The following is a 27757-nucleotide window of genomic DNA, read 5'->3' as shown; positions in this document are numbered from 1 at the left end:
CTTGCTCACCCATCCCCTAGCCCTAGTTCTGATTGCTGGCAGAGCTCTATCTGGGTGAGGATTCACCTGGGGCCCTTGTTGTCTTCCAGAAACCCTCCCCTTGGGCATCACAAACAGACTTTACCAATGGCACATTCTTGTGGGAAAGAGCTCCCCTTTAGGGATGCCTCTCAGGTGCTTTTCAAAGAAGAGCTCATTGACCCTCACAACAACCTAGTGAGTAGGTATTGTGATCCCCATTTCACAGAGGAGAAAACAGAGGTTCAGAGGTTAAGTAATTGCTAAAGTCACGTTGTCAAGTATCAGAGCTGAAATGAGTACCTAGGTTTATCGTATTCCAAAGTTCAGAGCATCTTTGGGATTCTCCAAGACCCATGTGAGGAACCTCTTAGTGCTCTCAATGCTCCCCTGGAAAGGATAGAATGCTGAGAGTTACCCAGCCTCCCTTGTCTCCAGGGTCCCCTGAAAGAATGGAGAAGGAAGGCCTGATGTGAAATTAACCTCACCTCATTTCTTCCACAGGACCCCACATAGCAACCTGTGAGGATTTCCTTCAAGATGGTTCAGGGCCAAGAGAAAAAGCACCTCTACCCCTTTGGGATCCCTTACTTCTGCCCTGGTTCTCCTGAATTTATTTCAAGACCAACGATTGCTGCTTCCCAACTACTCTTGCCACGTGGTGGGACCATCCTTCAGAGGAGACAGGCTTTGTGGAGAACCCAGAAGAGGTCTTCTCTTCCACTTAGTTGGTGGACAATCAAGAGTGCTGCCTTTGAGATGTCGGACACATCCTCACTGGGGGAGGGGAGCCATGGCCAACTGCACAAAGGCTGAGTCATCCTGCTCATGTGTGCCCCAGCCACACTGTGTTCTGCACAGAGGCCTGAGGCAAGTGGAGAGGGAAGGGACAGGTGTGCAGTTAGAGCAAGGAGGAAGAACTGGGAAAGGGGGCAGAGATGGTAGAGCAGATCTAAGGTGAGAGGGGCAGCTGACTTACATGGGGACAGCAGGAGAAGAAAGGAAAGTAGGGAAGGATTGATATCACAGAGGCAAGGATGAGCTGAGAAGTACCAAGAAGGGGGGATACAGTAGGATCTTTTGGAACTACAGAGATGCTGTGCCACTTCCTGGTTTTGTGGCCTTAAGACCTCAGCTTCTCCAGGGTGTTTCATCTGTAAAATGGGGTAATAAGTATCCCTAACTCAGAGAGTTATTGTAATAAATAAGAATGCATTTTAAGCACTAAATTGAGATCCAGGCATACAGAGAGTATTTTTAAAACTTGTTAATGTTCTTCTCCGTCCATTAAAGATTTCCTCGTTTTCCTCCTTTGGATTTTCCTAAACCTCAACTGGGGTAACTTCAGGACAAGGGCTCTGGATTCCCCACATCTTGTCTCCATCATACAGCCCTGTGAAAGTGGTAATGGCTACATGTTTTCTTTTTATTTTAATCCTTACCTGATATTTTTTCCATTGCTTTTTAGAGAGAGTGGAAGAGAGAGAGAAACATCCATGTGAGAGAAACACATTGATTGGTTGCCTCCCGGACATGCCCCCACCCAGTCCGGGGATGGAGCCTGCAACCCAGGCATGTGCCCTTGGCCAGAATCAAACCCAGGACCCTTTAGTCCGCAGACCAACGTTCTAACCAGTGAGCCAAACCAGCTAGGGCTACATGTTTTCTTAAACTTCCCCAGACTGTTACTTGTCAGGTTCTGGTCATTCCTCCTCTGCCTGCCACATCTCCTTAATCTATTCTCGCCTCTCTATTCTCCTGATGGAAACCCTTGGGATACACTGAATGTGGGAAATAGTCCACCAGAGCTTAAACGCCAGAGATTTCACATTGGAGACAACTATTTCCTTTTCTTTTCTTTTTTAAATGTTTTTATTGATTTCAGAGAGAGGAAGGGAGAGGGAGAGAGAAAAATATCAATGATGAAAGAGAATCATCAATCAGCTGCCTCCTGCATGCCCCCTACTGAGGACTGAGCCCCCAACCCGGGCATGTGCTCTGACAGGGAATCGAACCGTGATCTCCAGGTTCATGGGTCAACACTCAACTGCTGAGCCACACTAGCCCGGCTGGAGACAACCCATTTCCATCCACGTCCACAGGCCACGGTCACACTTTTCTTGGACTGTTTTAATAGCTCCCTGACCAGTCTTCCTTTCTCCTTAGGCTCTCTTCACCTGATTTCCTACGGTTTATCCCACATAGTATGTCAGGGTGAGCAAAACCTTACTCAGGGACCTTCAGGGAATTCCCATTGCCCACTAAATAAACTGCCAACACCTTACTCTGCATTTTTTGTTGTTGTTAATCCTCGCTTGAGGATATTTTTTCCCCATTGATTTTTAGAGAGAGTAGAAGGGAGCGAGAGAAGGGGAGAGAGAGAGAAAACATTGATGTAAGAGAAACACATCTATTGGTTGCCTCCCACACTTGCCCCGACCAGGGCCAGGGATCGAACCCAAAACCCAGGTATGTACCCTGGACAGGGAATCAAACCCGAGACCCTTTGGTACTCAGGCCAGTGCTTCAGCCACGGAGCCACACTAGCCAGGGCTTAGCCTGCAGTCTTATATCTTCTGTCTTGAACTGGTAATCATGATTGATTTTTTTCTTTGGTCCCCACTAGATAGTAAACTACTTCACACCAAGACCCAATTGTTCATCATTCAACAAATATTTATTGAGCACTTCTTTTGTTCTAAGCACCTTTCTAGATGCTGGGGATACATCAGATAATCACCAAGCAAAAATCCCTGCCCCCAGGGAGCTTACATTCTACCTGGGAAGGGGGAGGAGACAGACAATAAGTTATAATAAATAAATACGTAAATTATATAGTATGTAGAAGATACTTGCTATGTGAGTTTTAATTACCTTTGGGATTCATTCACATACCTGCATATAAAAACAGTCAAGTAATTTGTAAAAATTGTGTTCAGTTCTGTTTGGATAGGAACATGTGCTGAGGCTTTGGACTAGGGCCAAGTTTGGTAATCCCAGGGTTGTAAGGGCGGGGGTCCTGAACCCTAAGGATGAAGCAAGATGGAGCAGGTGCTACCCACCAGGCCTCTTCTAGAACAGCAGGAGGTAAGGGCCTGGTCTAGGACTCTAACCTTCCTCCAGATGGTGGAAGGCCCAGACTTCAAGGCTATCGCTGAGGAACCTGGGTCAGTTCTCTGGTTTGGCCACCAGGGGTCATTTTATACCTGTAAATCACCATCTGGAAGAATTACATAGACACACAAAAGGCTAGTCCAAACTACACAGGGAAACTCCCACGCTGTTGTGCCGTGCGCGTCCACGCTCTCACACGTGTGTACACACACACACACACAGAAACGTACAGCATTGAGAGATAGGCACAAAAATGCATGCAAAACCTATGCATGGCAACAACTCCCTCACTAAAGCTAGAGTCTCAAGATGTCAAAGGGCCAACTAAACAACCCTTCCCAGTCTTCCATTTCTCTTGCCTCCAGCTTGCTAAGAACCGCCAGCCTATTCCTGTCCTCCCTTCCCACTCTAACTTCCCTGTAAACTCTTCTTTCCTGGCTGTGACACAGTTCCTTGTCCCTCCCTGGAGGAACTCCACCCCCTCCTCCTGAGTGTTCGTGTGACTAGTTCCACTACCACCTTCAGGCTACTGCTCCAGGAAGCCCAAAGCTGGGTTCCATTTGGTGTGCAGTTCCTACTATCCCCCACCCACCCCCAAATCCCAAGCCTTAATGACTACAATTAGCAATTGATTTGAGCATTGCTCTCTCCACAGCAATAAAAACACTGTATATAATGCCCTGGGAAGAAGTTACACAAGAACTCTTAATACTTTAGTATAGGTATGGTTCTCAAAGTGTGGTCTGGGGACCGACTCTTTGAGAAGTCCATGAGGTCAAAACTATTTTCATAATACTATTGTCATTTGTTCTTCTCACTTTCATTCTATCATAACTATACAGTGGGGTTTTCCAGAGCCTTCATGAAATTTGATATCATTGTTCTCACAGCTAATGGAATGCGTGTGCTTACGTATTTGTGTGGTTTTTTTTTGTTTGTTTTTATTGATTTTAGAGATAGAGAAAGGGAGAGGGGAGAGAGAAACATGGATGAGAAACACAAATCAGCTGCCTCCTGCATGCCCCCTACTGGGGATCAAGCAAGCAAAACTAGGGCGTGTGTCCTGACCTCCTGATGCATGGGACAACACTCAACCAACGGAGCCACACCAGCCGGGGCATGTATTTCTGTTTTTAAAACTTCGTTTTAGTGTCTAAGATGGTAAGTATCAAAAGAACAAAGTATATGCAAAAGCTCTTTGGAATCCTCAATTTTTAAGTGTGTACAGGATCTGAGACTAAAAAGTTTGAGAATTGCTACTACAGTACAAATAATTGTTTCCTTTTGCTACATGAAGCAGTGGGGAGTGGAGTGGGGGGGGTACTTAGGACCTACAATGGAGGAGGTCTTGAAAGGGGATTGGAGTGTAAGGATAAGAAAAGACCTAGAAAGGGGAACAGGGACCAAGATTTTGGAGGAAAAAAACCTTCTCGTAGTTTTGACCTGCCCCCAACCACCCCATGTTGGAGGTCAGGTCTAAATTGTTACAAGTTTTTAAACAAGAAGGAAACCAGTTTTATTGTATCCAATAAATTCTTGTATTATGCCTCTCAATGCTGGTGAGGGAAAGCCGGGGTGGAAATGAAATGTGGGTGGCATCTATGGCCCTAAAACTGCTGTGGTCAGTCTAAATCCAGGACATTCATTTTCTGCTCCATCTACCAGCTCTGGGCAGTGATTCAAGTGCCGCCCCCCCCCCCAACGGCATTGCATCCATTCTTCTGACTCTGAATTGGTAGGCTCACAGCACTTCCTACAGGCTGGGGAAGGGGTCTTTCCTATGCTCACCATCACCACCAATTTAAAGACATTTCCACCAGCACTCTTCCTTCCCTGTGCCCCTTGCTCCCACACTTTGCTCTTTCTGCATTTATGAGCTGGAGTTGCCACCCCGAAACCCAAGTGTCTAATCCACCTCCCTCAGGTACGCACCCTGTGCAACCGCGCCAGGGCCCGAGGTGCGTTCAGAGGACAGAATCCTCGGAGCGCTGGATGAAGGGCGTCAGCGTCCCGGGACTGGAATGTCTGAGCAGCCCTCGGCTGGCGGCCGCAGGCCTGGTGGTGCGGGTGGTCTCAGCCGGCACTGGGGCGAGCGTCCCTCCATCCCCATTGGTGGCCGAGGCCCTGGGCCGGAGAGGAGAGCCCAGGCCGCGCAGGGTGTTGCGGAAACCCTCGGCGCTGAAGTAGTACACCAGCGGGTCCAGCACGCAGTTGACGCCGGCCAGCAGCACCATCACCATCAGCACCCCGCGCACCTGGTCGCGGGCCGCGGGGCTCGCCGCCACCAGGTTGCCCCGCAGCAGCCCGTAGACGGCCAGCGTGGAGTTGTAGGGCACGAAGCACAGCAGGAAGATGACCAGGTTGACCAGCAGGAGGCGCACCGTCTTCCGCCGCCGCTGACTCTGCGTGGCGTCGGGCCGCGCCAAGGTCCAGAAGACCCGGCTGGACGAGTAGACCACGGCCACCAACGGCAGCAGGAAGCCCAGCGTCTCCGCCAGCAGCATCAGCGGCAGCAGCCTGCCCTTCCACAGCTTGTCGCTGAAGCTCTCGAAGCACAGGTGCACCCGGATGCCGCGGTAGCTGCAGGGCGAGGGCCTGTGCACGATCACGGTGGGCACCGCGAACACCAGGATGAGCGCCCACACGCCCAGGCAGAGCAGCCGCGCCACGCGGGGCCGCCGCAGGTGGCGCAGCCGCAGCGGGTGCACGACGGCGGCATAGCGGTCCACGTTGATGAGGGCCAGGAAGATGCAGCTGCCGTACAGGTTCATCTGGAAGATGGCGCCCGCCGTCTGGCACAGGAGCGCTGGGAAGGGCCAGTAGTGCAGCGCGTAGTAGGAGAGGCGCACGGGCAGCGACAGGGTGAAGAGCAGGTCGCTGGCCGCCAGGTTGCACATGTACACGCTCACCACCGAGTGCACGCGCAGCGCGCGCAGGAACACCCAGAGCGCCAGCGCGTTGAGCGGGAGCCCTGCGATCAGCACCAGGCTGTAGACCACCATGTGCAGGCGGTGGGTGGTCCGGTAGTCGGGGCACGGGAGGTCGGAACTGTTGGTAGAAGAGTTCGCGGAGGAGTTGGCCAACATCGTGCCCAAGTGTGCTGAGGAGCTAGGTTCGGAGCATCATGGGGCACACCAGGGTCCTGGCCTTGCGTTCATCTCCAGCACAGGGCCCGGGGGCTGCATAGAGAGGCCCCAGAGCAAGGAGAAGCAGGGCTGGAGGGTGTGGACAGTGGCTGCCGGGCAGATGGCGGCCGCGGAGTGGATGCCTTTGGTCACAGCTTCATCATCTGGAGACCTGGAACGGGAAGGCAAGCCAAAAGTCAAAATTATGCAAGGACTGGCTGGAAGACACAGATGCTTATCTAGCTAAACTGGCTGGCCTCTTGAGTCTTTTCTCAGCCTCAAGTCTTTTCCCCACCTTCTACCCTGCCAGAGTAGCTTTCTGCAGCAGTGCTGTATAGCAGTGTCAGACTGCCAGGGTTTAAGTCCTGGCTTTGCCAATTTGCCTAGCTTTTTTTTTTTAAAAACATATATTGGTTTCAGAGAGAGGAAAGGAGAAGGAGAGAGAGAGATAGAAACATCAATGATGAGTCATTGATCGAGCCTGCAACCCGGGCATGTGCCCTGACCAGGAATCGAACCCCGATCGCCTGGATCCCAGGTCAATGCTCAGCCGCTGAGCCATGCCCGGCTGGGCACCAATTTGCCTAGCTTTTGTCCTCAGAAAAGTAACACTCTCTGAACTTCATTTTCTTTTCTTTTTTAAAAAAATTTATGTATTTATTTTAATATATCTTTGATTTCAGAGAGAGGGAGGGAGAGGGAGAGGAACAGATAGAAACATCAGTGATGAGTGTCGTCATTGATCGATTGCCTCTGCACACCCCCAACCTGATTGCACACCTGCAACCCGGGCATGTGCCCTGACCGGGAATCGAACCACGATCTCCTGGATCCTTGGTCGATGCTCAACTGCTGAGCCACGCCCAGCCAGGCTGAACATTTTCTTTACCTGGTGTAGAGGGGGGTTGAGAGGAGTCCTTACTTCATGTGGTTTTATATTCAGTGAGATGATGTATGTGAAGTGTTTAGACTTTCACAGGCATGATCACAGCAGTGAACAAAACAAAGGCCTTGCCCCCATCTACTTTCATTCCACTGGAGGGAAACAGGTAATAAAGTACACGTAAACATGTGTTATGTCAGGTGGTGACAAATGCTATGGAGCACCTCCCCTGGAACAGGTGCTCTGCTGGCTCCTCATTATCTAAAGAATAAAGTTCAAGCTCCCAAGTACAGTACAAAATCCCAGCCTCACTCATCACACCCACTGTTGATCCTGCGTGGGCTGGGTTTGTGCTCAAAGCACCCTGAGTTCACCTTGGTTGTTGACCTAAGTTTTTTCATCCATCAAGTGGGGATAATAATATAACAGGGCTCTTACAGGCTGATTGCACACCAGCACAGTCCTGCCAGGCAGGGCAAGGCTCTGTGGGTTGAGCTTTTCCAGAAGCTCCCCTGGAGGATCTGACTAGGGAGCTTCCCAAATGGGGTTCTGTGATAGGGAGAGATGGTTGTTTGTTAGTAGGGGTTCCAAGGGGCCCTAAGCCCAGAGATCGGGGCAGTGAGGTGAGAGAGTGCTGATGAGGCCGTGCTGGAGAGAGCAGACTGCAGCAGCTGCAGTTCTTGGGCAACAGCTGGCAAAGGATATGGTGAAGGGGTAGAAGAGCCAGACGACAGGACATGGTCTCAGGATCCCACCTTCCTTAACCCACAAGGCCACAGAAGCTACCCAGATGCCACCTTTCTGTGTGTGTGTGTGTGTGTGTGTGTGTGTGGTGAAATATATATAACTTAAATACTCAGAAACCTAAGCATATACGTTCTTTTTTACAGGCAAAAGGAAAGAAACCATTATTTGTACAGTTGATCCTGGAAAATATATGGAGTTTGTATGATGCTGTCTTTTAAATGCCGTCTTTTAAAGGTTAATATTTACCATTGTAAAAAACATATATATATATACTTACCATTGTAACCATCTTGAAATGTACAATTCAGTGGCAATAAGTATATTCATAATGTGTTACCATCACCACTATTTCCAGAACTTTTTCCCCATCCCAAACAACTTTATATACCCATTAAACAATAACTGCCCATTCCACCACCACCTCTGCCCTCTAGCCACTAGTAACCTCTATTCTACTTTCTGTCTCCATGAATTTGCCCATTCCAGATACCTCATACGGGTGGAGTCATATAATATCTGTTCCTTTGTGTCTGGCTTATTTCACTTAGCATAAAGTTTTCAAGGTCCGTTCATGTTGTAGTGTGTATCAAATTCCATTCTTTTTTATGGCTAAATAATATATTCATATATATGTATATCACACTTTATCCATTCATCTGTCCATGGTTACTTGGGTTTTCCTACCTGTTGGCTATTGTGAATAATGCTGCAAACATGGGTGTCCACATGCCATCTTAGGGAGCAAAGTTGTCTGGAGATCCTGACAATTATCCTAAGATACTGGACTTACTCCTTTCAAAAGGAACTACTTCAGTTCTTACATGGAACCAAGTTGTAAACCTGACTGTAACAAGTTTTCTTGTGGGTTTTTTATTCCTTTTTTCTCCCTCCAACCATGAATATGAGTAGTTTAAGACTTGTAAGAGGTACAGGAGAACAGTTAAAGGGAATAAAGAAATATTTCCTCTGCAAAATACCAATTTCAACAGCGAAAGTAACACTAAGTGGGGCTGAAAAGCAAATGAAACCAGGCTCTTTTCCTGACACATGCCCCACCTCCCATGCTCCTTTGCGCCAGTTACGCCAAACTAATAATTTTGCACATACCTTCTGTTTTCAGGACTCTGCCTTTGCACATGCTGTTTCCTCAGCTTGGAATGAGCCTCCTCCCATTCTCCAACTGGCAAACTCAGTCATCTCTTAGGACTGTGAAGCCTTTTCTGACTCTCTCCCTACAAGGCAGATGTGGTCCCCTCACTGGCACTTCCATTTGGTGCCCAGGTTTATCACTGCTGTTCCCGCCCGTTCTGTAATTAGCTGTTCTTCATCTGCACCTCCCACTAGACTGTGAGCTCCTTGAGGGAGGGGTTGTGGACTGTGACTTACTCATGTTTGTATCGCCAGAACCTACGTCAATAAATGTTGAGTGAAATAGCTGTCATCTACTGATCGTCCACCATATCCCAGGGTATATTATATGCATAATCTTTAATCCTTCCAACAACCCTTTGAGGTCTGTGTTTATCCTCATTTTTACAGGAAAGGAAACAGCTCAAGAGCTCAGTCAATGAGGAGTGAAGTCAGGATTCAAACCCAGAACTTCCTGGCTCCAAACTGTCTGGTACTTCCAATAGGAGCAGATGGTTGGGGATGCTGCACAGAGCACCTAGTCTTTTACAGATGCCTGTATGAAATCTGTGCCCATAGTTAAATTGTTTTACTTCCAAATTTGTCTAATTGAAATATATACTTTTAAGTAATCCATTTCCTTCTTTCTCCACTTCAAACACTGGTAACATGGGCCCATCTCTCACACACACACAAATAAGCCCTTCCCTACAGTTTCCTCTTATCTACTTAAGCACTTAGCTTGCTGCTTTGAACTCCTCAGGTTGTTTTATGTCTATTTGTTCCATTTCCCCAACTAGATGGTAAGATCCTTGGGTGGGGACCACATCTTCCACGACTTTTCTTCCCAAGCTCACTCACACTTCAGTCTCTCTACTTAGCAGGCCCTTGTGGTGTTCATTGACCGCCTGACAGAATATCTACCCCCTCCCCCATTGTTAACCAGTTTGTAATTCTGTTATATCATCTCTTATATTAAATACAGTCAACAGCTAACCACACCTTCCTTCCTCCCTCCCTCCCTCCCTCCCTCCCTCCCTCCCTCCCTCCCTCCCTCCCTCCCTCCCTCTCTCCCTCCCTCCCTCCCTCCCTCTCTCTCTCTCTCTCTCTCTCTCTCTCTCTCTTTCTTTCTTTCTTTCTTTCTTTCTTTCTTTCTTTCTTTCTTTCTTTCTTTCTTTCTTTCTTTCTTTCTTTCACAACTAACCACTTTTTATCACATTCCTGACTATCTTGTCCACATGTATAATTCAGTAAAATATCATGTCCCTTAAAAGGCTTGTTTGGAAACAGTTTGCATTAAAATTTCAGTAACAGTTCACACTATAATTACTATAACATTTTATCATTCTTAACCATTACTTGGAAAACCAATACTCCTTACAACTAGGAGGCACATACTAGACATTGAATGAGTGAATGAATAATTATTTTCTAAGAATTCCAAGTCTTTCTGTTGACACAGTTACAGTGTTAAACAGACCAAAATGTATTACATGAGCTGCTACTTAAAAGTAAAGTTAGGAATCCTATAGTAAAGCAGATGGTAATGCTCTCATTCCAAAAGAAAAGTCAGTCTCAGTGTTGGGTTTCTTTATAGCGGAGCCTATTTGTCAAAAAGTCACCCCTTCCTGACAGACTTATACAGAATGGCCCATGCTGAACGTTGAGAACTGCCAGGCCCCTCCCCTGGTCCCCACCCCATCTGCTTACTTCCCTGAGGCTCCCATCAGTGGAGCTGAATGGGCATAATGCCAGGCCAGATGGCAAGATGGAAAACACTGCCAAAAAGCAGGCAAACAGGAAATGGAAGGAGGGTTCTAGATGTGGGGAAGGGGCAGCCCAGCCCTCTCAACCCTGCCTTGAGGAAGAGGTCAGGTTGTAGGGGAAATGTAGGAAGTAAAGAAACAGCAGCCACCCCAGAAAAGAATGGGCACTGGGGTTTCACTTCACCAGGAAGGAGGGACATGACAGGGAGGCCTGCATAGGCTCAGTCACCTCCATACACATGGATGTGGCATCCAACTAGACACATGTACCCATGCAAGGACACGCAGAGGTTTAGGTAAACTAAGAAATGTACACACAAGATTCCTAGTAACATGTCAATCAACATCGCCGCACACCCTGTAACTCACAAGTATGCATGGAGACATGGACAACCAGCCCCAGGAGGAAGCAGAGTCGGCAGCTCCAGGAGCACATACTCACACAGATGTGCACAAACAGATCCCAGCCCCAAGGCACTGAAGCGCCAAGAAAGCACCAAACACACAGAGGCACCAGGGGCTGCGCCATCCCACATCACTTGCCACCACACCACTCACACGAGAGCATGTGCAGCCACTTTCCTCCTCCCTGCGTCCCTCAGCCTCCCATGTGCACTTTCAGGCCCAGGTTCCTTCCTTATGTCCTTAGGGCTTCTCAGACCTGTCCCGTTGCCCTCTGAGCTGGGCTGGGCACTGCTCTCTGCTGAGATAAGCTGGAGGAACAGGGCTATTTTCTGCCACAGGCAGGAAGTGAGAATGAGAGAGTAAAAGTAGGCAGGAGGCTAGATCATGACCATTCCCTCTCTCTGCTCCACATAACCCGCCAGCGCTATCCACCCTTCTGGCATCTTACCAACAGTGCAGACGGGAGCTGAAGACAAATAGGTGATTTGGGACACTGATGGGGGCAGGGATGGGAAAGAAATACCTCCTCTTTGTCCGGCTTTCCTTTCTGCTACCCTCTCCAGGCACTTCTCCCCTTTCCCCTCCCACACATTCATCAAATGCCTTGCTCTCTCTTCACCTCCTCTTTTTAGCAATTCACATCTTTCAGAAGTTTGCAAAGAAGGAATCTCAGATAGTCCCATCCTCCTTGTTCCAGGAAATCAGCTCTAGAATAACCCCAACCTCATTTTAGATTCTGGAGTCCCTGCCAGTGTGTCCCACCTGCTACACAGCGTGGGCTCTGGCCTGCCTTGTCAGTTCAGCCGGCTTCCTCTGATGCTGTCCTCAGGCAGCGTTGGGAGGATACACCCCAAACACACAGACTGGCTTCATTATAAAGACCTCTCGATATCTGTATATTCAGACTCCCCAAACAGATCCAAACTGCTGAGCCTCTGGGAGAAGCTTAACACAGTTTAGAGGCTTTGTGAAAAGCTCTGTCCCAGAGCTGCTTTGGGGACACGGAAGAATCCTGCTCACCAGCTTATCCTGGGTCTGAGGGCTCTGCGGATGGCCTCATCCTGCTCCAGGGACCATGTTCTTTCCAAAGAGAGGCACCTCTCTGGCACAGACCCCAAGGAGTTGTCCTGTCCCATCTCCATCCCCCCTCTTCCCTAGTTCAGGCCTGCTGTTTGCTCCACCAAACATTCCTGCTCCAGTCCCTTCCCATCCCCACCTCTGAGCCTGTCTCCTGCTGCCTTTCCAACAACATCCCCAGCCACATCTTCTCCACCCCTGGTATTCTGATTTTATCTCTCCCATTTTCTTTGGTAAAAGGCAGAAAGCAAAGGTGGCCTACAATAATTAGTTTCCCCAATGTGGGGATGTCACCTCGCCACCTGCATATCTCCCTCCACCCTGCTTTCAAGAGCTGGAAAAGCAGGAAATAAAGTCCCAATCCAGGAAAATCACTCAGACGGAGAGCCTGAGACAGACGTCCTGGCCCTGTGCTCTTGTATGCATCTTACCTTGCTTAGCGGCCTGGCTGGGTCCTGCCTCTGAGAGTCTCCTGCAGTCTTTTGGCCTCCTTGGCCTCACCCTGAACTCCAGCAGCACTGAGTGTGTGCCAATGGCATCTGCCTCGCCCTTTCTACTGTCTCCTTCCCCATGGGCCTGGGCACACACGGCTTCTATGTTGGGGCATATACGTTGGGGTGCAGCAGGGTGGGGAGAGCTAACAGCATCAGACACAGGCAGACAGAGCTGGCTCTAGTGTCTCTGAATGGCAGGAGGTGAGGTTTACAGGTATAAGTTTCTGTCCTCCGCCCCAATCCTTGCCTCCACCTCCCCTTAGGGCTACAATTTCAGCTCACCCTAAAAGGAACTGGAGATACAATCGGGTGGGAGATCCCCTTCTTTCAGGGAGGCCCCCATAAACATAGGTAATAGGTAGGCAGCTGCCCTCATTGGGGTGATAGAAAGGTATTAGAAAGCCTTGCCCACCCTCAAATATTTCCCCCACCTGTGCTCGGGATCTGAAATTTCATTCCCTTCATGTTACCCATGAGCCACATTCTATCAGAGCTATAGGGACATTAGAGATCATTTTGCCTAATCCTCTTACATAGATAAATGCATTGGGCTAAGGCAGTGTTTCCAAAGATCCTATTAAAACACCCCTTGGAGGCCCGGGCCTGGTAGTGCAGTTGGTTGGAGCATCGTCCAGATACACCAAGGTTGCCCGTTCAACCTCTGGTCAGGGCACATACAAGAATCCACCAGTGAATGCATAAGTGGGATAACAAACGATGTCTCTCTCTCTCTCTCTCCCTTTCTCAAATCAATAAAAATCAATCAATCAATAAAACCCCTTGTTTAACATCCCTTGTTAGCTAGGAAGAATAAACACTTGAGCCGGTGAACCCATTCATGGAGTTTAATCAGATAAGCTTATTGTCATCTAGCAGAGAGCCTGGTTCAGGTAGGTAAGTGGGAATGGGGGTTAAGTGTTAACTGAGAATGGGGAAAGGTTGGAAATCATCCCAAGAGGACCCTCCTCAGTGGCCTTGGGAAGCCCAGAGTTCAACACAGTGAGGCCTAAAGGGTGAAGGGGAGACACAACCTCCCAGATGCCCCAGTGTGGGACTTTGAGCTTCAGAGGGGCACTCCAGGGTGTGTTCTCTGTCTGATGAGGTCTTTCTGCCTGAGGCAGCCCCTTTTAGCTTTTTACTCTATTCAAAAAGGTTTTCCAGAGCCCATGGCCCACCCTCACCTCCATCCACACCCATGTCCCCCATGTTTAAAAGAGGGGTGCCCCCCTTGTGCCCCCATGAGGTTCAAACCCACTTGTGACACCCCCATACCTGTGCTCCCTGTCAAGCTCTGCTGCTGCCTCAAGCTGGCTTCAGCTGCCTGCTCCGCGCTGGGCTGGGCTGGGCTGGGCTGGGCTGGGCTGGGCTGGGCTGGAAGGACCTGCTCCTGGGGCGGGTGGGGACACACCTACCAGCGCAGATCTCAACAGATTCTAGCTCCTTGTACTCACTCAACCCCACATGCGCAGGAAGAGCGAGGAGGAAGCGGTGCCTCCAGCAGTCTTCACAGGCTGGCCAGAGAAGAAATCCCAGCAGATAATGGCACTTAATCCAGCCCCAACTCTGGCCAACTAATGATCCGTCCCCCCATCACTCACATACTCCCCACAGTTTCCGGGAAGCCTGACTGACACACCCACCCACTGATGTGATGACTAACCTACCAGCCTCTCGATATTCTCACCGGTTCCCTCCCTCCGTGTGTTTCTCTTTTGGAGCCCTGCAGGTGGTTTTGCTCTGCGACTCGTGGCTTTATACCTCCCCCCCGCCTAGGGCCCCTCTGCATACCAGGGCTTCGTGCATAGCCTCTCCACCAGCCTCTCCACCACAGCCTTACCAGGCGAAGTGGTTCCTACTTGCTTCTGTCTGTTTCCTAGGCTGTGAGCTGGGGACTGGGAGGCTGCGTAGAGAGCTCAGATGGCAGCCCCTTTTCTGTACTCGGGGCCAAGCCCCTTGTTTTCTGTATCAACAGGGCTGGGCATGTTGTCCATGCTCAATACACAAAAACAACTTCAAGTTTTTGAGTGGTAAGTGAAAAAGGATATTGTGGTCAAGTGAGTTTGGAAAATGCTAGCTTAAACAGGTTTCTCTATTACAGGGCTTCTCTGAGCCTTGAGGATGCCATTAAAAGGTTGGCCATGTATTGGGAACTGAAGCTGGGCAAAGCATGGGGAGCATTATACTATTCTACAGGTGTGTGTGGGAGCTTTTCCCTAAGTGTTTTGTTTTTGTTAATCATCACCTGAGGACATTTTTTCCACAGCTTTTTAGAGAGAGTGGGAGAAAGGGAGGGAGGGGGAGGGGGGAAAGAGAGAGAGAGAAAGGTGAGACACATTGATCAGTTGCCTCTTGCACATGCTGGACCAGAGCTGGAGGAGGATTCTGCCACATGTCCCTGACCAGGAATCAAGCCTTCAACCCTTTGCTAATTGGGACAATGCTTCAACCACTGAGCAACAACAGCCAGAGCCATATATATATATATATATATTTAATGCTGTTAATCACCATGAACCTATAGAAGAGAGAGAGACTATACAGTTTCCCAAACATATGTGTCCCCAGAAAACACACTGGGAGATACCAAGTTATTAAAGGCCAACGCTGAAGTCACATCTCAATGTATGTTGTCAAGACACAACTACCTCAACATTCAGACCATCTAGCCCCTTACCGGATGTCAAATCAAAGGTTTCTTGAGCTCCAGGCCACAGCTGTTTCCATCCTCTTGATAAAGTGCAAGTCCTGCCCTCTTTCGCTATGATTGGTCTTCCTGGACATGATCTGGGTCAGGCTCTGGTCTTCATTGTCCAGATGAACAATTCTACACTCACATCTGAGCTCCTGAGACCCAGGGCTTCAGAGATGAAGACACACACATGCTCCTGGCCCACAGGATCCCAGAGCCCCAGCTGTGGTCTTCTTCAATCCAACCCCCTGATTTTTTAGGGCTTCTTCTCCCAGCAGATGGCTGCTTCCCTGAGCATCACTCCCATGAGGTTATCTCATCTGTAGATGGATCCATAAGCCCCCAGGGTAAGGGGTGGGGAGGGTTGATTCCCATGGGGCTTGTGGCAATGCTGAAGATAGGATTATAAACAAAATAAGCCACACAGGTTGAAAATAAACACTTTATGCAAAGACATCCTTTAAGGAGGGTGGAGTTCCCATCACAGACCTTTCCAGGACTGCTGCCCCGACCCAAGGAAAATGGGAGTAGGGACCAGGTAAGAGACCCAAAAGGGGCAGCCTGGAAGCAAACTGATGATAAATGGAGTCTAAAAGCAACGGAGAATGTGGACAGTTTGGGATGGGGTGGAGACAAGAAGAATCCCAGCTTATCCAATGTGGCCTAGAGTCAAGGTGCTAAACTCCTGGCTCCATCGAAGCACAAGCTCCTCACTTTTGGCTGCGGACAAGATACTGTAACTCTCATTCTTCAGACATCTCATGCGGGACACCTACATGGGGATCGGGCACACACACAGTCTGAGTTACAGAGCAAGGAGCTAGAGGCATGGAGGTGGGGGGTGCCGGAAGTCCCACACGGACCAGAGGCAGGCAGGCATGGGCACAGGGCAGTAGAGGGAAGGAGGAAACTCACACGTGGGGTTTTCAAGCTGCAAGAGACACCAAGTAGCCCAACACCCTCCTTTCAGAAATTAGGAGGCTGAGGCTGGGAGAGGAAGTGACTTATCCCAGACTTCTCAGTGAGTAATAGGGGAGGGCAAGACTACCACCTCAACACCTGATTCCCAGCCCAGCTAGGGTTCTTCCTGTGGTGCCCTCAGGGCCTTCGCCTCTCACCTGCAGCGTCCTTGCCAGACACCTCTGGCCTAGAGCGGGGGGGGGGGGGGGGGGGGGGGGGGGGGGGGGGGGGGGGCCCCCCGCTTGCTTATTCCAAGGCTGGGGGAATGGAGGAGAGCAAGAGCTCTGGTGGAGGCCTCTGCCCTGAGAGGCAAGTAGGAAACTGCTCTCCACTGTTTGGAGCCAGGGGAAGGGGGTGTGGCCCAGAAAGGACACCCAACTAAGGTGACTAATTGAAGGGCTGATGGAAGGAGGAGGGAGCATGGCGAAGGACTCACCTTCTTCTCCCGGTTTTTCAGCAGACACTGTTGGCTTTTGAAGGCACAGTAGTTCGGGTACTGCACATAATCTGTGTCACAAATCTAAGCCAGGAGCCAGGGATGTTGAGGCGGGGAGATATCAGGAGCCTTACGAGACACCAGCCCTCCAGAGTAGGCCCGAGGTGGCAGAACCAGGGGCGGGGGTGTGGCCCTTGAGAACCAGACTTTACACACTTGGGGTGACCCCTTCTCTGAGGAATAGACCTTTGTCCCCTCTGCCTTTCCTATCTCACCTTCAGTCATAGTTCAGTTACTGGGAAAAAGTCAGGAGCCAGAGAGTGGGAAATGGCTTCCCTGCTGTTTGGTTTGCTGGGAAAGTGGCTGAAGAATGAGGAATGGAGAAGGGGGGCACTAAAGGTACAGAACACTGGAAGGGGGCCCAATTAGTGGTCCAGTCTCAGGGAGCTTCTAGTAATGGTTAAGTGAGGGAGAGGGTAGAACAAATTCTAATGTGTGACCTTGGCTGAATCACTTCCCTCTGTGGACCTCGCCTCCCCACCTATAAATCCAGGGGAGCAGCAGAGATGATTTCTGAGACCCCCTTCAGAGCGAGGGGCCCAGGGATAAGATCGGGACAGGGACCCCTCAGCTCAGTGACCAGCCATCTCTTAAGCTGCCCCTACATTTCATTGTCTTAATTTCCCCTGTTAAACCACAGAAAAGAGGGGCCTGGCTCTCAGTTACAACAGGTAGTTCCACAGAGGAGGTAACTTTGGGGAGAGGGGGAACAATAATGCCATTGAGCAGGAAAAGCACCGGAAGAGCTAGGGAAGGAGGCTGTCAGACCTGGGGGTGGGGGGCTCACACATCATTTGTTGTACAGATGAGTATAACTTTGGTTTAGAGTGGGAAGTGACCTGACCAAAGCCCCTTGGCAGGCAACTGGCAGAGCTAGGACCAGAACCTCTGTCTCCTGACTCCCAGTCTTGTTCTCTCCCACCCCTCCCAATTCCTACTCCTTTGCCAGACACAATCCTTCTCTAGTGTGTGTGTGTGTGTGTGTGTGTGTGTGTGTGTGTGTGGTCTATTGAAGAGAGGCAGCAGGTTCAGTGAGGACTGGTTCTTAGAAGCCAGGGGCCCAAACCCCCTTCCACATCCTAGGGTTGCCTAAAGCAAGTAACCAGAAGGAATTGGGGTAAGTGGGGTGGGCTGAGCTCTGGGGAAAGGCTCTGACCTTGGTGGGGAAATCTCCATCCTGGAAGCTAAGGAACTCAGTCTTGAGCCAGCCAGCTACTCGACTGTCTTCGCAGCCCTTCGTGGCTAGCAGAGCACACCAGAAATCCATGCGGAGCCCGCCATAAAAATCCAGCCCGTAATAGCGGCCTGATTTTACGGTCCCCATCTGTGGCACAGGGGACAGGGGAGAGGTGCGCACCCCTGCCCCCCTGCAGGCCTCCCTTCGGATATCCAGAGCCTAAGCCCACCCCCCGCCCACTGCAGGCTGCTCAGCTAGCTAGGTACCTGCGTGCCGGTGGAAATGCTCTGAGATGAGAGCAAGGGGCTTGTGAAGGGTGTTTTGTGGGAGTCGTCACACTGCTGCCGCAACAGGCTGGCCTCCGATTGACATTGCTCCAGCTTCAGGGAGCAGAAGGCACAGAGGGGACAGACAGCTAGGTGCCGCCGCCCAAGGCTGTCACAGACCTAGGGCAGGAGTGTAGTTCAGAGGCTGAGGCTGAACCTGTCCCACACCTCAGCCCTCCAGAGCCATTCCCACAAATGTCTTTGAATTCAGGCTCTTCTGAAAGCTTCTCTGGCTTTTCTCCCTCTCCTCCTCCCCAAGGGTCACTTAGGGACCTCAGCTCAGATCTCTACTTCTTCACCCTCTTCCTGGATGATTTATCTGCTCCTAGGTAATCTTCATCTCTCTGCAAGTGACACCCAGATCTTTACCATCAGTTCTGATCTCTTTCCCAAGCCCCAAATCCTCAATTGCCAAGTGCCCGACAGATGTCCACCATCAGGTGACCTACAACCATCCCTAACTTAGACTATCTGAATAGAACAGCTAACATTCTCTTTCTCTCTTCTCTAATGATAATGCTCATAATTACAAAGAGTTGACACAGGGTTAAGCACCATGGCTATAAACACTATCGTCTCATTCAGTCTTCACCAGAGCCCTACGCTAGCATACGTCCTAATAATAGCTCCATTTGACTGCCCAGAAAATAAGCTCAGTGAGGTTAGCTTGCTCAAAACCATACGCCTTACAGATGATGGAGCTGGGACATAGATCCAGTCCTTCTAACTCCAAAACCTACACTCTACCCAAGCACTTAGGTTCTTTAGAGTGGAGCTACCCATCTCCTAGCTGGACTCTCTGCCCTGATTGCCCCCCAGCCTTCTCAAGAGGATCTGCGGTCAATCCCACCCTTCCCCTTCTCCACCCAGGGATACAGCACACCACAGTGCACAAAATCTCCTGCATCCCCTTGTCTACCCCACACAACAGCTCATAAAGGAGGCATCATCATGTACCTGACCAAAAACGGTTACTAAATTCCTTTTTCCTACCAAATTAAATGCAAATGCTTCAGACAGCCATTTGAGATTTTTCACATTATGACCCTTATTGTCTCTTTGACTCTGTCTCCTACTGCTTTGCTCCAGGCAAAATGGGCTCCTTACTGTTCCCTTAACTAAGCCCTAAAATCCGGTGGACTCTCCATGACTCCTAAACTTCCTACACTTAAAAACCTCTCTCCAATACCTATCATACTCCTTTGGTAACGCTGCTGAATCCCTTGTGGGCTCTAGGCTCTTTAAGGGCAGGAGCAATATGCTCACTCTTGGTCCCTCCTGAAATCTTTCTTGCCTCACAGATTCTGCACACACTGTTCCCTCTAGCAGGAAGCTTCTACCAAGTCCTTTCTTTGGTCTGGTTAACTTCCTTTCTCTTCAGGTTTCAGTGTAAACATCAGCTCCTCTAGGAAGCATTATCTGAGCCTCCCAAACTCAGACAGTTGTCCCCTTCCGCTCTCTCTGCACTTTGTACTTATCCATCACAGCATTTATCCTGTCACACTGTCTGCCTGTTTCCTCGTCTGTCTCTCCCACTAGGTTTCAAGAGCTCCAAGATGATTAGATCTATTGTACTGATTGCTAACACCTCAAATACCTAGTTCAGAGTTCGCGACCAATCAATATTTGTTGAATGAATGGATGGCATACCAATTCTCAATAACTGTTTGTTAACTTATATTTAAAAACCTAGGATATTTTCCTGGGAATAGGACTTGCTCGATGGTGAGTACACATTGAGACTGGACTCTCTCTGCAGATCTCTGGAATGGGTTCTGTGCCCCCCGTGGAAAGGAGAGCTGTGTCTAAGGTAAAGCCAAGTGTTGAAGATGGTGAACTGGATCAGATGACTCAAGCCTAATAACTGAAGAATGAATTCTGAATTGGCATGAATTCCAGACTAGTCTGGAGCCTTCCTCCTTTAAGGTGAGCTGGAGATGTCCTTCCAAAGAAGAAACTCCCACTTGAAGAGGACCTCATGATTTCAGTATCCCTGAGCATCCCCCCACTCCCAAGGCCTATTATAGTGCCAGGCCCAGAGGATGCCCATTAAACAGCATGGTGGGCCTACCGTCTTCCCGAAACCAAGGATCTCATCCTCCAAGTGCCGCCAGGCCCTGGCTGTGGGGGTCATGATGCAGGTGTTCTCCACAATGGAATAGCACATCACCAGTAAGGCCTCCACATGGGGCAGGTGCAAGAGGCTGCAAGGAGACAGACCTGGTTGGTGGGGATGGGCCAGAGGGCTGGGGCAGAGAGCCACATCCATTCTCTTCCCCTCCCCTCAGACTCTGTTCTTGGTCACACACATTCAGCATGCTGGATGGGGCCTTAGAGGCCTCTGTACCAACAGCCTCTTTTTAAAAATAAGGAACTGAGGTTCAAAAAGGGGAAGTAACTTCCTCAAAGTTGCAATGCTCATCAAGGCCAGAGACAAGACCGGAACTCAAGCCTGGTAGCTCCAAGGGCTCATTCCACTAGGTCACGTAGGAAACGGGCATCTAAGGCAGGACTTAAACCAATGATGGCCACAGACAGGTGAGGCAGGCAGTTGCTAGGTGCACCTGAAGCCCAAGCAGGTCTGAGTGGGTCTGGAGGCAAAGTTGGAAAGTGGGCTTCTCATTCCCAAAGAAGGCAGCAGGAAAGGTAGGGCCAGTAGGGGAGTCAGAATTTCCTGTACCCGCCAGAGATTTGACTTTTCCAAACAGAGTCTCCATTTCCCGCATCACTCATTTCTTCTATTCCGTGGGCAGATCGAATGAGCTCCTGGATGTTCTTCATCATCACAGGTGTAGACTGCACTTCCCGCACCCGGGCAGTGAAGGAGGGAGGGTTGGAAGATAAACCAGCCTGGCGCTTGGGCTCTGAGTCTGTCTGCAGCCCATTCATGGCATTCAGTCCCTCCTCTGTCCCCTGTCCTTCCTCCTGCTTCCCCTCCTCCTCCTCCTCCTCCTCCTCTTCTTCCTCCTCTTCTTCATCTTCCTCCTGTTCCTCTTGCTCCTGCTCTTCTTCCCGTTTGTGTTCTTGCTCTTGCTCCTGTTTGTGCTCCTGCCCTTGACCCTGCTTGTAGTCTGACACTCGCTCCGGCCCTCCCAGGGTCATGGAGGCCTGCAGCAGCTCCTCCACGTTGTTCTTGAGCAGTTCAGGCCAGGGCTGGAAGGCCTGCCGTTCCGTGGCTGTAGCGGGGTTTGGGAGGGACGGAGAAAGAGAAGGGAAGGAACAGTCAGCTTTCTGGCCTCTGAGTGTTTTTGTTCACAGAGGGACACACACATAAACACCAAGGCAGAAGAAAGCAGCCTAAATCATAATTATTCACACAATAATTGTATATACTTGACAAAGTATGAAAGACACAGAAAATAATACAAATATCAAAATAATATTACCATGGCGATTGTGGACTTGGTGGTATGTCACCTCTCCACATCCCTTACGAGTGCTCCACTTAACTGCAACCTCAAATACCACCTGTTCCTCCCACTTAGGAAACAGCACGGATTCTGAATCGTTAGCAACTAATCCTTTCTAAACTGAAGATGTCAGCCAAACAAAAGTCCCAGAGGACTTCCAAACACAGGAATGTTTTGGGGAGCTAGGGAAACTGGATTCAGGGCAGACTTGGAAGTAATGCACGAAGATATTCTGGGACAGGAAGTTCTAACTTGTTTTCATAAAAAGCAGTTTCTCCGTTATGTAAAGAGCTTCCTGTCCCCACCTCCTGCCCTTGCTCAACATTCTTCCCTTTCCCTACCGCTGAGGCCTTCAATCCTGGGCTCTGGGATTTGTAGGAGGAGCTGCTTGCTGATTCTGTCTCCTAGGTGCCGGAAGGGTCTCACCTGTGTTGTGGGATGACATGGCGGAGGTCATTGTGCTGGGCTGGGCCTCAGTAGAAGTGTCTATCTCCTTGATAGTGTTAGGTGAGAGAATTGGGACTGGCTGGGAGCATCGAACCCTCTGCAAGAAGAGAAGGAAAGTGGGAATGCCTTTCCCAAAGGGTGGACTTCTATTCCAACTTACTCCTCAGTCCCTTTTCCAGCATGCCTCCTCCTCTCAGAGTTCCTGGGCAGGAGGAGGGCACACGGTCCCTGGTGGAACCTGAGAAAGGGTTCCCCTGCAGGATAAAACTCCATGTCTTGGCCACAACCCTGCCTTCAGTCTTTAACGTTTGATTTGAATGAAATCACTGACTGTTAAAAGAAATGGAAGGGCTTATCTTTCTGCCTCTTCCCTCCTTTTCTTGCAGTAACAGGGGTGTTCTGACAGTCTGAATGCCCAAGGTGGGCCTCTATTCATACATAATCTGGGTAAAGGACAGGCAAAGCGGTAGGGAAGGAGGACCTAAGAATGGTGGTCTTGGAACCCTTCCTTGGCTCCTTACTGCCACTGCCTCTCCCCTTCCTCCTGCAACACCAGATCTGCCTTTGTCCTGGGACTCACCTTGGCATAGTACAGGTGGTTGGAGCAACGGTACTGGGTAAACTGGCAGAAGGATTCAAACCAGGAGGCATAAGGGAGGTCAGAGCAAACAGCACCTGGGAAGGGGCAGGGGTGGAGACGGTGAACACAGGGGGGGGCTCCCTCCCAGAGGGCGCAGTGGGCACCCTGGGTCTGGAGAGCGGAGAATGGGGGCGCAGGGTAAGAGGCCACCCATACCCTTCCCTTGTCTCCAACGAGCACAAATCTGCCCCCCTAGTCGGGCCCTCACCATCGGGCACCAAGCCGTGATTCTCATATTGGTCCAGCTGGACGAGGGTGGGGTTCCGGCAGCCGTGGGTTGCACGGAGGCGGCAGGTGGTCTCTGCCTTCCAGGTAGGGGTCAGCAGAGCGAAGAAGCGTTCATACTCGGTGGACGAGAGCGCGCTCCCGGGAATGGAGGCCGGAACTGAGTCCTGGCCCGGGGCAGCTGACGACGGCGGGAGCAGCACTGCGGGGGGAACAGGCGGGTGGGTGGACCGGACCCCGCCAGGGCCCGCTCCTGGCCCGGGTGGACCCGGCTGGCCGGCGGAGCCCCGCGTCCATTGGGATCGGGCGTGTCTGGTCGGTGGGGACGCCAGGGACAGACGCAAAGGTGAGCCTTGGGGAGACCCGGGGGCAGTTCAAGTCAGAAGCTGGGGAGCTCGTCCACCGCGCCCAAAGGAAGGGTCCCGGGGGCGGAGGACCCGGCCCGGGACGGGGGACGGAGCAGGTGGGGATCCCTCACCCCGCAGGAGTGAGAGAAGGAAGCCAGCAGCGAGCTTCCTCATGGCCCCAGACGATCCGCCCGCGGTCCCCGGACCGAAGCGGCCTCTAACGGGCCAAGCAGAGGCAGCGGCGGGCGCGGGCGAGCGGACGCGGGCGCAGGCGGCCCTGACGTCACAAATGGCCGGGGCGGGGCCTCAGAAACTGACGTCGGGTCGTCACGCGTCAGATCTGCGAGGCAAATGATAAGTTATCATTGACGCTGTACCTCTTAATGGGCACAAAACCCAAATATTTATTAGAAAGCTATTAATAACAGGAGCTAGGCATTTTCTTTTAGGTACCTGAGAATAAATATAAATGTCTCCAGGAACATTAATAAAGGATCCTATTCTCCTTTAGGTTCCTGTAGGCTTTATTTTCACTTTTATTACAGTAAGCACTTCCAACATATTATTGCAATTGTTTCTTTACGTGTCTGTCTTTCCTTCCTGGACTGCGGGCTTTGCGATGGCAGGCATGGCCTATCTTACTATTCTGTCACATGGCCAGCATTCAGTAAATGGCGGTAGAATGAACGAATGAAGCTGTACTGCTCAACAGGCTGTTGAAGTCTACTGTCTTACAGAGATTGTGCTTATCTCGGTCTTAGAGGAAAATAGGTTTTATTATTTAAAAAAAAATTTAAATATGTTTTTATTGATTTCAGAGAGAAGGGAGAGGGGGAGAGAGAGAAACGTCAATGACACAAGTTATTGATAGTATGCCTCCTGTAGCTCCCTACCGGGGATCAAACGGGAAGCCTGGGCATGTGCCTTGACTGGGAATCGAACCGTGACCCCCTGGTTCATGGGTCCACACTCAACCACTGAGCCATGCCAGCTGGGAGATTTTATTATTATTTTTCAGATATCTTTTTAAAATTTTTATTGAATTTACAGAGGTGACATTGGTTAATAAAATTATATAAGTTTCAAGTGTACAGTTCTGTAATGCATCATCTGTATGTTGTATTGTGTGTTCACCATCCAAAGTCAAGTCTCACTGCGTCACCACTTATCCACCTTTTACCCTCTCCTACTTCCCCCACCCCCCTTTCCCTCTTATAATCACCATACTGTTGTCTGTCTATGAAGGTGTGTTTTTTTTGCTTAATCCCCTCACCTTTTTCACCCAGCCCCCAACCCCCTCCCCTCTGACAGCTGTCAGTCTGTTCTCTGTATCTATGAGTATGTTTCATTTTCGTTGTGTTTTTTTTTTGTTCATTAGACTGCACATGTAAGTGAAAGCATATGGCATTTGTCTTTCTCTAACTGGTTTATTTCACTTAGCATAATACTTTCCAGGTCTATCCATACTGTCCCAAAGGATAAAAGATCCTTCTTCTTTACAGCTGCAGAGTATTCCATGGTGTAAATGTCCCACAGCTTTTTTGTCCACTCATCTACTGATGGGCACTTGGGCTGCTTCCAAATGTTAGCTATTGGAAATAATGCTGCAATGAACATAGGGGTGCATGTATTCTTTCGAATTAGTGTTTCGGGTTCCTTCAGGTATATTCCCAGAATTGGAATCACTGGGTCGTAAGGCAGTTCCATTTTATTTTTTGAGGAATCTCCATACTGCTTTCCACAGCAGCTGTACCAATCTGCATTTCCACCAACAGTGCACAAGGGTTCCCTTTTCTCCACATCCTCGACAACACTTATTGTTTGTTGATTTATTGATGACAGCCATTCTAACAGGTGTGAGTTGCTGCTCATGTATTCTTTATTTGCATTTCCCTAATTATTAGTGACATTGAGTATTTTTTCATATGTCTATTGGCCATCTGTATGTTGTCTTGGAAAAGTGTCTATTCAGATCCTTTGCCTATTTTTGAACTGGACTGTTGTATTTTTTTTAGTGTTGAGTTGTATAAGTTTTTTATAAATTTTAGATATTAACCCCTTAGCGAATGTATCATTCGCAAATATGTTCTCCCATTCAGCGGGTTTTTTCATTTTATTGATGGTTTCCTTTGCTGTGCAAAAACTTTTTAGTTTGGCCTGGCCAGCTGTGGCTCAGTGGTTGAGCATTGATCTAGGATCCAGGAGATAGAGGTTCGATTCCCAGTCAGGGCACATGTCTGGGTTGTGGGCTCAATCCCTAGTGAGGGGCGTGCAGAAGGCAGCCGATCAATGACTCTCTCATCACTGATGTTTCTCTCTCTCTCTCCCTTCCTCTCTGAAATCAATAAAGATATATTTATTTTATTTTATTTTTTTGAATTTATCTTTATTGTTGAAAGTATTACAGGTGTCCCATTTTTCCCCCCCAATTGACCCCCAACACCTCGCTCCCACCCCCTCCCCAGGCTTTTACCCCGTTACTGTCTGTGTCCATGGGTTATGCATATATGCATATAACTTCTTTGGTTAATCTCTTCCCACCCTCCATCCCCCTTCCCTCTTCCCTCTTCCCTCTTCCCTCTGAAATATGACCATCTTTTTCATCACTTTCAATATTTCTTGCCACTCCCTTCTGGCCTGCAAGGTTTCTGTTGAGAAATCAGATGACAGACATATGGGTGCTCCCTTGTAGGTAACTAACTGCTTATCTCTTGCTGTTTTTAAGATTCTCTCTTTGTCTTTAACCTTTGGCAATTTCATTATGATGTGTCTTGCTGTGGGCCTCTTTGGGCTCCTCTTGTTTGGGACCCTCTGTGCTTCCTGGACTTGTAAGTCTATTTCTTTCCCCAGGTAGGGGAAGTTTTCTGTCATTATTTTTTCAAATAAGTTTTCAATTTCTTGCTCTCTTTCTTCTCCTTCTGGCACCCCAATAATATAAATGTTGGGGCTCTTGATATTGTCCCAGAGGCTCCTTATACTATCTTCACATTTCTGGATTCTTTTTTCTTTTTGCTCTTCTGGTTGGGTGTTTTTTGTTTCCTCATGTTCCAAATTGCTGATTTGATTCTCAGCATCCTCTACTCTACTGTTGATTCCCTGTAAATTATTCTTCATTTCAGTTTGTGTAGCCTTCATTTCAAATTGGTACTTTATTATGTTATCGATTTTCTCAGTTATTTTTGTAAAACTCTTACTAATATGGTTGAGCATTCTTATAAACAAAATTCTGAACTCTGTATCTGTTAGCTTGCTTGGATCTCTTTCATTTAGTTTCTCTTCTAGAGATTTCTTCTGTTCTTTCCTTTGTGACATGTTCTTTGCCTCCACATTTTGGCTGCTTCCAGGTGTTTGTTTCTATGTATTAAGTAGAACTGCTATGTCTCCTGGAATTTGTAGAGTGGCTTTTTGTAGTAGGTGTCTTGTGGGGTCCAGTGGCTCAGCCTCCCCAGTCACCTGAGCTGGGCCTTCCAGGTGCTCCCCTGTGTGGGCTGTGTGCACTGTCCTGTTGTAGTTTAGCCTTGGTTGCTGTTGGTGTCACTGGGAGGAATTGACCCCCAGGCCAATCAGCTGTGAGGACCAGCTGCAACTATAGCCAAAAAGTTGCTGTGCTGGAGACACTCCTATGGAGCAATATTTACTTCAGTGGAGCTTCGGTGTTCACCAAGTGCGCCCCTTGAGTGTGTCACTCGTGGCTGTGGTAGGGTTGTAATAGAGTGTGGCCAAGTCTGACCACCAGGTGCACTGTCTCTGGGGCCTCCTGGGAGGTGCAAAGTCAGCCTCTGCCGGTGCCTTGCCCAGGGCCACCCAACATGAGCTACACAGCAAACCGTAGTTGGCTGCTACTTGTGCTGGGCTTGGCGTTGCCCAGGAGAGGCCAAGCTATGCACCAATGCAGGCTGCTGCTAGTGCCAGGCCTGGGGCCACTTATCAAACCATATGGGGCATGCTGCTGCTTGTTTGAGAGATTTTAGGAAAGTCCTAAGCATGAGGCTCGAGAGGCCACTTGCATGGAAAAGCCCCTGGAAATGGCCTGGATGAGCTGCAGGTGGGGAGGGGCGGGGCTTTCAGGAATCATGGGGCGGGGCCAAAGGTGTGAGTCAGGTGCTAGCAATTCAAATATGGTGCCTGCCTGCCGGCTGTCTGTGGGGGGAGGACTCACCAAAGGAGCAATGGCCTCCCCCAGCCCTTCTGCTTGGGAGGAAGCTGCCCCTCCACCTCTTGTCCCAATTTCAGGCAGGTTAGTTCCTCCCTATTGTCCCAGGTCCTTTCCAGCTGCTGCCTGG

General features: G+C 49.6%; 2 protein-coding genes across 8 annotated transcripts; both read right to left on the bottom strand.

The window, feature by feature from the left end:
- Window positions 1-2684: 2684 nt before the first annotated feature.
- Window positions 2685-6236, bottom strand: LPAR5 (lysophosphatidic acid receptor 5). Its single transcript, XM_081127471.1, has one exon. It carries the CDS (start codon window positions 6216-6218, stop codon window positions 5097-5099), a length of 1122 nt encoding a protein of 373 aa, XP_080983597.1. The 5' UTR covers window positions 6219-6236; the 3' UTR covers window positions 2685-5096.
- Window positions 6237-14183: 7947 nt separating this feature from the next.
- On the bottom strand, window positions 14184-23753 carry ACRBP (acrosin binding protein). Of its 7 annotated transcripts, XM_081127465.1 has the most exons (10): window positions 23606-23747; window positions 23111-23329; window positions 22843-22937; window positions 22242-22359; window positions 21086-21581; window positions 20477-20609; window positions 18346-18525; window positions 18059-18226; window positions 16843-16926; window positions 15875-16218 (listed from the first exon to the last, which is right to left on the bottom strand). In XM_081127465.1, exons 1-10 carry the CDS (start codon window positions 23646-23648, stop codon window positions 16096-16098), a joined length of 1659 nt encoding a protein of 552 aa, XP_080983591.1. In that variant the 5' UTR covers window positions 23649-23747; the 3' UTR covers window positions 15875-16095. The 7 variants fall into 7 exon arrangements, 6 of the variants coding, with proteins under 6 accessions (XP_080983596.1, XP_080983591.1, XP_080983592.1 ...); XM_081127466.1 differs by lacking the exon at window positions 16843-16926 and having other exon boundaries at window positions 23606-23753; XR_013998119.1 differs by lacking the exons at window positions 15875-16218; window positions 16843-16926; window positions 18059-18226; window positions 18346-18525 and adding exons at window positions 14184-14268; window positions 15432-15837 and having other exon boundaries at window positions 23606-23736.
- Window positions 23754-27757: the final 4004 nt, after the last annotated feature.

This window comes from Miniopterus schreibersii (genome assembly GCF_964146895.1).
Source record: "Miniopterus schreibersii genome assembly, chromosome: 2".
NCBI lineage: Eukaryota > Metazoa > Chordata > Mammalia > Chiroptera > Miniopteridae > Miniopterus > Miniopterus schreibersii.
This window is presented reverse-complemented; position numbering and strand designations above follow the sequence as displayed.